The sequence below is a fragment of the Meriones unguiculatus genome, chromosome 18 (genome assembly GCF_030254825.1).
Source record: "Meriones unguiculatus strain TT.TT164.6M chromosome 18, Bangor_MerUng_6.1, whole genome shotgun sequence".
NCBI classification, from domain to species: Eukaryota; Metazoa; Chordata; class Mammalia; order Rodentia; family Muridae; genus Meriones; species Meriones unguiculatus.
The window spans coordinates 51319586-51329949 of record NC_083365.1 but is presented as its reverse complement, the minus strand read 5'-3'; the positions used below and the strand labels follow the sequence as shown (position 1 = coordinate 51329949).

General features: G+C 34.5%; 1 protein-coding gene across 5 annotated transcripts in view; it reads right to left on the bottom strand.

Annotated features, from left to right (window-relative positions):
- Positions 1-253: 253 nt before the first annotated feature.
- Cdh19 (cadherin 19) overlaps positions 254-10364 on the bottom strand; it is a 92702-nt gene continuing 82591 nt past the window's right edge. For 3 of the 5 annotated variants that reach the window (XM_060371466.1, XM_060371464.1, XM_060371463.1), the window contains 3 exons: positions 8713-8830; positions 6181-6432; positions 254-2118 (listed from right to left, as the gene is read on the bottom strand). In XM_060371466.1, coding sequence (XP_060227449.1) covers positions 1628-2118; positions 6181-6432; positions 8713-8830 — 861 coding nt within the window. In that variant the 3' untranslated portion in view covers positions 254-1627. Of the gene's footprint in view, positions 2119-6180; positions 6433-8712; positions 8831-10364 lie in introns of those variants that run through there. The other 2 variants (XM_060371467.1, XM_060371468.1) reach the window with 2 other exon arrangements.

Below are 10364 nucleotides of genomic sequence, written 5' to 3'. Positions count from 1 at the left end.
ACATGATAGAATAATAAACTTCTAAAGCATACATGAATTATTTTGGGGATTATTTGGTAACACTCTGGTTTGTGCTTCTGCCCCCAAATACTTTTAATGTGTAATGATCTATCAAGACTTCTAATGTCTCATATACTTTTACTCTCTTAACTATTGTGTTTCAAATGTGACTGACTGCTTCATGACTTATAAGGTAATATTGGTGGCAAAAACAAAACAATTCTCATTCCAAATTGATATTTTTTTTCTTTTATTATGTGATATGTTTATATTTCAGAATACAAAGAAAAATATAATGACTCAACCACCCTATTACATACAAAATTATTTGAAATATTTCATATAAATATACATAGTTTGGTTCACGGTCACAAACTATCAATGAAAATGGCCACACAAAGCAATTTGAAGAGCATTGTACTCATTGCATTATTTTCTATTGAAATATAAAACTTGAACTCCATCTTGATTTGGATATAATAAGAAACACATCTTAAAAGTCAATAAAAATATCATGTTTTATTACCAATTACCATGTAGCACTTACTCCTCCATAATTCTATAATGAGAAGTTCAAATTGCTTCTAATTTCAGATTCAATAAAAACTTGCACTGAGGAATCAGTCACATGCTAAGCTCCTACCTTTAAAAGAAATGCAGAGCCTGGCACCATGCTTTATTTGCATGAGCAGCAAAGAGACAGAGTAGGTATAATCACATGTATATAGCATATATATAACATGAGTAAATACTATCTCAACCTTGAATCCAGTAGTGCTGGCATTTAGCTATCTCAATTTTGGAAGAAACCAAAATTTTCTGCAGCTTTCATCAGCTACAATATGTAATAATATAATCACAAGTAAATAGTAACATGTGTTTGGTTATTATATTTTTGCATGAACAGGTTGGGCATTTAAAGTTGCTAAAAAAATAATCTCTGATGAAACTCCTAAAATTATGTTCTGGTTCCCTTTCTCTAAAAAACTTGGAATAACCAAACCAGCACAAGTTATTACATAACTGTGATTAATTCACATATTAAATAGGACCAAATTTGGAATACTAAAGAGTCACGCTTGCAAACATGGTAAACTTTTCAAAATAAAATAATTCATAGATTCTCAATCAGAAAGCTGCTTATTCGTATAAAGAAAATATCCGAGTGCCTTTATGAACCTACCCAGATTTCTCCTGGGTGTTAAAATTAACCTCTTCACAGTACTAGGAACTGGGTACACACGCTTCATTCTTACTTTGTAAAAGAATGAATAGATGGAAAAAAGCATGCTTCATTTTCATACATTTCTCATTTTGCCCCTCAGAATTGTTGAGAATCTCCGTTGTATTACATGGAAAACTTCTAGAAGACCATCTCAGTGAGAGTGTAGCGGTGACTTTCAGCGAGAAATGAAATCTGATTGGCAGCATCCCTCGCAATATCTGTGTTGAACAGGAAATAACCTCTAGTGTGTACTGGAAAAAGATCAGAATTCTACAAACCAGAGCTCCTACCAGACAGAAAGCCAGAGTAGGCCGCTCTCTCAAAAGCCTGTTATTACCTGTATATATGTACATGTTTTATATATGTGCCATAATACTTACTGCATGCTGATATTGGGAAGCCTTAATTGTTTGGTTGCACTGCAGAACCAAACATGCATGCTAATCTTTTAAACCGAGGTCCCAAGTCGTTAAGATAGTCAAAATCATCTTCATGCTCAGTGGCTCTGGATCCCAAGGAGCTCAGAGAGCCAGCTGATGACCCTGTACCCTCAAAGGCAAAAGTCTGTAATGAGTCAAAGGGCGGGGCACATGGATCTGTGTTAGCTTCTTCCAGCTTCTCCTGGATGAATTTTCGGAATATGGCGCTGTCTGGGCCCACCTGCAGGGACTGCCTGTACAGGCTCCGGATCTCCGCGCTCTTGCTCCTGCCGGTTTTTCTTTCTCTCATGACAGTACTGCGTCTCAGCTCTACGATATCAAACGCCTCTGAATCTTCTTCCCCACCGCCTTCATCATCATAGCAAAATATATTCTCTCTAAAATCTTCACTCTTATCTGGAAATAAGGTCTGCTTTCTTCGCTGTTTCAGAGCCAGCATCAAAAAGATGAATCCTGATGGAAAAAGGACATGATAATATGAACTAACTCGTGAAGCATATTTTGCACTCTTAGCCCTTAGTGCAAGTTCAAGACATCACCCTAAACTCGATGAGTCTAAAGAAATAAGAAGGACTTGCAAAACTTTATGGGAAGTGCAGCCATCATTCTGGCTGATGACTTAGAGGGACGTGCAATGGAACAGAGTGAACTGTTTTGGCTCTTGCTCAGTTTAAAACTCAAAGCGTAATTTACTTTGGTTCCAGTATTAAACAGTACAAAGTACAGTAATAGAATGTTTTCCAATCTGAATGTACTTAGTGAGCAATGATCCATGCTAATGGAAGTTCAGAAAGGAATCATTTGATATTCTTTCAGGCAAAATCATGGCACAATTATTTTTGAAGTTAGTATTTATACACTAATATATATATATATATATATATATATATATATACACTATGAATAGAGTATAAATCATATGTGCATGTAAACTATATAGCAGACCTTATTATAAAAACAATATTTATTTATAGACTTTGTTCTTATGAAAATCATATATTATCATTAATGATCTATGAAAACTGGGAAATATAAGGGTATCAATCATATCTCCAGAGAAAATACCCACATACAAAACAATCCAAAAGGACGTTCTCATTTGGATTCTGTGATATAACAGTAGTTTCAAAAATTCCAAATGATAGGTATCTGAATCATACTACTGATTAGTCAAATATAGTAGCTGTTATTGGAGATAATTTTTATAACATATAGAAATGGAGCAACTTTATAATGTATTTTTATTTTAGAAACAACATAACTGTGTATATATATGTATATATATATGTGTGTGTGTGTGTATGTTTTTGAATTTGTGTTTGTGGATAAACAATAATTAGTCCTTCATTAGCTTTGGGTCTTATTTACCTCCTCAGTATTTCATATTATAACCATTGAAATAAATATGAGATGATCTTATTAAAATTACAGCCAAGAGATATATAGTGGGTAATCTGTCTTATAAAAAATGGAGACAGCTCTCAAAAACAATAGGAGAATATTGTATCAGATAAAGCAGAAAACGTGATATTGTAAGAGATGTTGGTGAAAAGTTGCACACTTATGAATTGGACAATGTGGAAAAACGAATGACTTCCTAGAACAAAGAATCTACTAAGACCACACTTAGAAGAAATGTGAAATCTTCAGGCTACGTAGCATGGAAAAGAGATTGGCTCAATGAGTTCACCATGAAAAAGAAGAAAACTGAAGGACATCATGGTTTTGCAGCTGAATTCTACCAAACAGCTTTAAAAGATATAATACCAATCCTTTTCAAAATCTTATAAAGCTTCATAATACAATGTTAATTCGATTGTCTACACATGAATCATGTATGTTAATATCTGAGATCTTGTTATAAAGATTTATTTATCTATACTTTATGTTTATGAGGACTGTTCCTTTTTTGTATGTCTGTGCAAGTCTGTGCCTGAGAAGGCAAGAAGAGGGTATCAGATCTCTATGGGGCCAGAGTTACAGAGAGCCGTGAGCCATGTGTGCTAGAAACTGGAACTCTGCAAGAGTACCAGAGCTCTTAACATCTGAGCCACTAATATAGCTGAGGATATCTAAACTCTTATGTGTACTCCAGCCATATTCACTATAGAAAGACTATGGAATCTAATAACTGTGAGGTTTTTTGTTTGTTTGTGTGTGTATAGCTGAAGATACCTAAACTTTTAGTGCACAGTAGCCATAGTCACCATAGAAAGATTATGGGATCTAATAACTGTAGGGGTTTTTTGTTTGTTTGTGTGTGTGTGTGTGTCTGTGTGTGTTTGTGCAGAGTAGAATATTGTTTGTTGAGAGCACAGCACAAAGATCTTTGTGTCCACTGATCTCCAGGAAAATCAGGACTGTTAGGCATAGAGAATTGTCTTATTAAAGACTGGACATAAAATGTGTTCTTTCATCCAGAAAAGTAGGAATTAGAGGTAAATTAGTAGCCTGCTCATCTGTGTTATCTGATAGATCAGGCCATATCAAACGTCTGTAATCAGGACTGGACCAGAGATGGATAGTTATCTAAATGACACTTACAATTCTTGAAAACTCCCCCAAGCTGCCACAACCAGGACCAGGGGTGGTTAATACCCCAAATTCTTTCAATATCTGTTTGACTTGAGACCAAGTCAGAATGTTCCTGAGGCCTGTAAGCTAACATGAGTAGCCTATTCCATTACCTCTCTTCTTGGAAAAAACAATTACATATACCCTGAGTTGAGTTTTAATGTAATTATGCTTCCCTGTTCACCAATGATGGTATTATACTAGAAAAATATTTTTTTCCAAATTATACTGTATTTAAACTTGCTGGCAATAAACTGCTTGGGATCATGACTCTACCCAGCTATATCCCACTCCCTCACATTCCCTCATTCCCTTCCAATTCCTCCTTCCCTCTCTCCCTTCCTTCCTCCCTTCCTCACTCCCTCCCTCCTTCTCTCCTTTCCTCCCTTATCTCCTCCCTGTCCCTTTCCAAGTCCACTGACCTCTTCCCCTTTCATCTGACCCTGTTTTATCAGGTACCTTCAAGACTGGCTGCAAAGTCCTCCTCTGTGGCCTAGCAGGACTGGTTCTCCCTTGGGGGGTGGAGAGGTCAAAGAGCCTGCCATTGAGTTGATGTATGAAATAGTCCCTGTTCCCTTTACTATGGGAAACCAATTGGTTACTGAGCTACCAGAAGCTACATCTGAGCAGAGGTTCTAGGTTATATCCATACATGGTCCTTGGTGGAGTGTCAGTCTCAGAAAAGACCCCTGAGCCCAGATATATTTGGTCCTTGTGGAACTCCTATACTTTCCACATTGTAATAACTTCCCCTTCTTTCATATGATTCCCTGTACTCTGCCAAAGGTTTGGTTAAGTGTCTTAGTATCTGCTTTGATACCCTCCTAGGTAGAGTCTTTCAGAGGCCCTCTGTGGTAGGCTCCTGTCCTGTTCCTTGTTTTCTCCTATGTCCAATGCACATCCCATTTGTCTTTCTAAGTGAGGGTTGATCATATTACCTCATGTCCTCTTTCTTGTTTATCTTCTTTAGGTGTATAGATTTAGTTATGTTTATCATATTTTATAGGTCTATATGAGTGAGTATATACCATGTGTGGTATATACTGATCTGAGCTTTCATCCTCACTTCTTTGCATTTTATTTTTCTGACTGATACCTGCTTTATTGAACTTTAAAAATGAAGAAAGGCCAGGCATGGTGGTGCACACCTTTAATTCTAACTCTCAGGGAGGCAGAGGCAGGCACATTTCTATGAGGTTGAGTTTAGCCTGTTCTCCAGTGGGAAATCCAGAACAGCCAAGGCTACACAGAGAACCCCTGTCTCAAAGTAAAATAAAATAAAATAAAATAAAATAAAATAAAATAAAATAAAATAAAATAAAATAAAATAATAAAATAAAATAAAAAATGAAGAAATTCATCCTATAACATGAATGATCATAGAAAGCATTATGTTTTGTAAAAAGTTAGCTAGGAACAATATGATCTGAAGCCTTGTTGCATAAGAAGGTATTCATAATTAATAATAAAGTATTAGATATTTTAAATTCTTAAAATAATCATGTGCTGTCAATACAAATGATAAATGATGATTGTCATAATTATGCTAATTATACTCATGTGATCATAACAATGACATGTTATATTGTATCATCAAACTATGAACAATCAGTTTTCAAATAAAGTGCAAATTGAATAAATGCATTGTACTAAAGCTGAAAAAGTTATTATACATAACTAGTCATTCTATAAACACAGTTATTGTACTAAAATTTTAAATAAAAGACTTCTAATAAATATTTTTTTTAATTTTAATTGGAGCATTTATGAAACCAACATTTATTAAAACCAGCCCTATTTGGTTTCAATCCTATTTGGTTTTAAACATGTTTGGAGCAGATAAACATATGCTAAGCTTATTTTATATTTTTTGTTTATATCCTTCACATGTTTAGAGTCGTTTTTTGCAAATTAAGTTTTGTGCCATTCAGTGTGACTTACCAAATATCACCATAATGCATAGCAGGATGGCAATTATTACTTCTCTCTTGAACCCCAGGATTAAAAATAGTCCCTTGTTACTGCAAGTCTCTGTGCTTCCCCTGTCTCCACAGTCACAGACTTGTATAGTGAGGGTGTTTGTGCTTGTAAGAGATGGGATTCCATTATCAGCAATCAAGATGATCATGTAGAAAACAGGCTCTTCTTTAAGGCTGAAACCAGTTCTGTTAGTCAGAATTACAGCTGTGTTATCTAAAACAGAAACCCATGTTCACAACATTTTTTCAACAATATAAAACAAATCTGTACAATATAGGCACTAAGGGCAATGATATTAAAATATAATAATATCTGTATAAATAAAAAATAAAATTTTATATTAAAATATCCAACCCTAAACCATTTAATTTTTTTTCTAAATATGAATTACATAATCTGATGAATTATTTGAATCATTTACAAAAGGTCCAGGAAAATACAGGAATATACATAGTGTGCAGAAAAAAAATGTTTCTATACTCAACCATCAGTATTGTTAGAAGATATTAGCAATAAATCTCTGCTTAGGCTTTTAGCTTAATTTGAGTGAATTGCACCCACTACATCTTTAGAACATTATTTTATGTAAAATTCCACATAAAATATAGAAATATATTACATATGAAATTCCAAACATGCCTTCATCACTTGTCATTTCAATTCATTTATCAAGATAATAATAATGCACAAATTAAAAAACATTTAAAGTATTAGTGAAAATGAATGAGTAATTCCATTTATCTGAAATTTTTTTCTAAATCCCAAATACTCAGAATAACATTTGCATTGTTTTCTTCTCTCAGTATTTGAGTTTTCCCTTTCTAGGTTTTAGTCTCTGTTTGTGTTTGTTTTATTTTTCTTTTAAGATTCAGTTGCCTTCTGTAACAACTAATCTTAGTTTTCAAGTTGACATAATGGAGAAAAGTAAAAGAAAATTCCTCCATTCCTCAATCAAGGATTAATTTAGTTAGCTTGTTCTGTGGGAATAGTTACATGATTTATAGTAGATGTAGGAAGTCCCAGGTTACCAATGCCATACTTAGGCAGATGGCCCTAAGCTTTCTAAGAAAGAAAGCTGACAGGAGAGAGAAAAGCATGCCACTAAGCCATGCTCATCTGTGTTTTCTGCTCCAATCTCGTGCTCTGGCTTCCACCAAGATAGACTGTAAGGCAAATAAATGCTTTCCTTGCCATGTTGTTTCACTTTATATCCCAGCTATAGCCCAATCCCTCATTACATCCCAGTCAAGCTGTCCCTCCCTCTTCTCCTCCCATGCCCCTCCCCAAGTCCACTGACAGGTGATGTCCTCCTCCCCTTCCATCTGTCCCTTGCTTATCAGGTCCCATCCTGTTTGGCATTGTCTTCCTCTGTGGCCTGGTAAACCTGCTCCCCCCTCAGTGGGAGGTGATCAAAGCGCCAGACACTGAGTTCATGTCAGAGACAACTCTTCCCTGTACTAGGGAACACACTTGGATGCTGAGCTGCAATGGACTACATCTGTGTAGGGGTTCTAGGTTATCTCCATGCATGGTCCTTGGTTGGAGTATTCATATCGGGAAAGACCCTTGGACACAGATTTTTTTTTTGTTATGTTGTTCTCCTTTTGCTCTCCTTGTAGAGCTCCTGTCCCCTCCAGGTCTTTTATCTCCCCCTTCTTTCATAAGATTCCCTCAGTCAGTGTTTTATCATTAGCAACAGAAAGCAAAGTAGGACACATTCCCATATTTTTAATAATACCTGTAACTAAAAAACCAAATTGATAGGAACAAGACAACAACATTCATTTTGCTCCAAATATGTGTCTAATTCATAAATTTTAAATAAATAAATTTAAATATATATTTTTATAATGGGATAATCTTATTAAAGATAGATAATAAAAGAACAAAAGAGTACAGTTTTAAAATTTATCAACTATAAACAGAAGTTGCAGGAATTCTTCCTTTGCAAATAAAATCCTAAAATCAGAATATTTTTTCTTCAACTTAAAAATAAGTCTTTGAGCTTTGACTTAAACATGTTTACATAACCTAATCACTCTTGTTAGATATTCATAAGTAACAAGCTAATTGTAACTTAAGTATAGATCATTAGTTCTTCATTTTGATAACTGACTGTGTCAATTATCAAAAGCCTTGTGATGTCACAACCATAGTAATATTTTAGAGTATCTTAATATCCAGTATCTTATAATGAAGGATAGGGCAGAGGTTTTGTAGATCAGACTCATAGCCTTGTATATACCAGGCAAAGCAATTACTTGTCTATCCTCTGTTTATTTTTAACTGTGCTTTATAATTTTAAGAAATATGAGGAAAAATGGAACCAGTGTCTTTTCAACTTGATTTTGAGTAATTTTTCATTTGGCCACTACTCTTTTGTTTTATTTCTCAGTAGTATTATGTTGCAAGAACAATAAATAATTATTTCCATAACTCACTGGAATAAAAGATCTTTGACTGCATCAAACACCCTTATAGATGAGGAGTTACCTTGATTGTCTATTAACATAAAGCTTGAGTTGTTTGCATCTTCCACAGAGTGATTAAAGTAAAAATGGTGATCTTCTATGGACTCATCTCTATCTATTGCACTGATAGTCTGAATTATCTAGAAAATATAAAGAAAGTTGATTGCTATTATTGGGATTTGTAAATTAATCAATGCTATTATTGCTTATATTTTTTAAAGTTTCTTTAACAACATCATTAGAGACTTTGCACATCTCTATTTTTCTTCTTTATTCTTATTCTTCATCTGACTGCCAATTATTATAACTTATAGATATAGTAATGATGATATTGACTTTCTGTTTATACCTATGTTTGTAGCATTATTAGCTTATTTGCTAAAGCAATGAGTTTTGTAATTTATTTTCAGAAATAATACATTCAAACTTACAGGCATTGTATGATTGCCTTTGACTCAAAGAGATAAGAGGCAAAGTCCTCTCAATCAAGTAAATGTCAGTCTCTATCTCAGATCATAAAAGCGAAAAGAAATACAAATACAAGCGAATCAGTTCTCAATTATTTCTTTTATGTCAGTACTTGAATGTGTTCATTATATTCAGAAAAAGTAACACTAGTCATGATCATACACTAAGATTGTGATTAATTCTGAAAATTAAAGTAAATTGATTTCTATTTTCTATAATTAAAATGCTTTTAACAGTGTTTCATATAAAACTTTTCTTGATTGTAAGGTGACAGATCCAAATTAACAAGTATACTTCAAAGAACAGCTATTTCTTCACAAGCATGCAGAGCAGAATGCTATGAATCAAAAGCAGTAGGTATACTATGTGTCCAAACTGATTTATATTTTCCTCATGATTTGTTTATAATCAAATCATAATTACTTAAATATATGACAGAAAGAAACATTTTATTCAAAATATGCTTATGAATAAATGTGGATATCACGTGGTAACAAAGCAGTACTTTTACTTCAAATTCTTTTCATGATTTGGTTTAGATTAATGAGGGCAGGATTTTAGATTTTAGTGTTCTTAATTCATATTTCGCTACTTGCATGTTCTCTAAACTGAGATATAGGCTGTGACTGAGTATGTAACTTTTAGGATTCATTTGCAAGCTAGCCTGGACTAGCATTTAAAGAACTTTTGCACATCTCTACAATTCCAATACTTGCTCACCAAGAAAACTTTCTCCTGTGATATTAGCATAGGATGGTGATAACAAATTGCAAAAGTCAGTTTACCTTGATGTACATTGTCAACCATTTTATATTAGGTTGTGTGTTAAACTTAAATGAAAATGTATTCCAATAGTTAAGGAATGCTTGAGGAGATGAGAGGCTTTGTGTGTGTGTGTGTTTGTGTGTTCTTTCTAAACCTAACAAAACAAACTGTTCATCATGGAAAAAATAAGATGAGCTACCTCTACTCTTGCCTGATGCGTCTAAAACAAAAAGGGGGAACTGTAGAGAGCTGCGGAATGCTATGCCTTAAAGATGGAGCTGGTTTCCGCCTTCCACCTTCCCGATGGTGAGTGCTCTCTGTCACGAACAACTCCACATTTGGCTAAGGCCGAGAATCTGGCTTGCTTCCATGTAGGTGGACCTATCTGCATTGCCCCCGTGGCACGCCTGGGTTGGCTACCCAGAGGCTATTTAAGCTGTG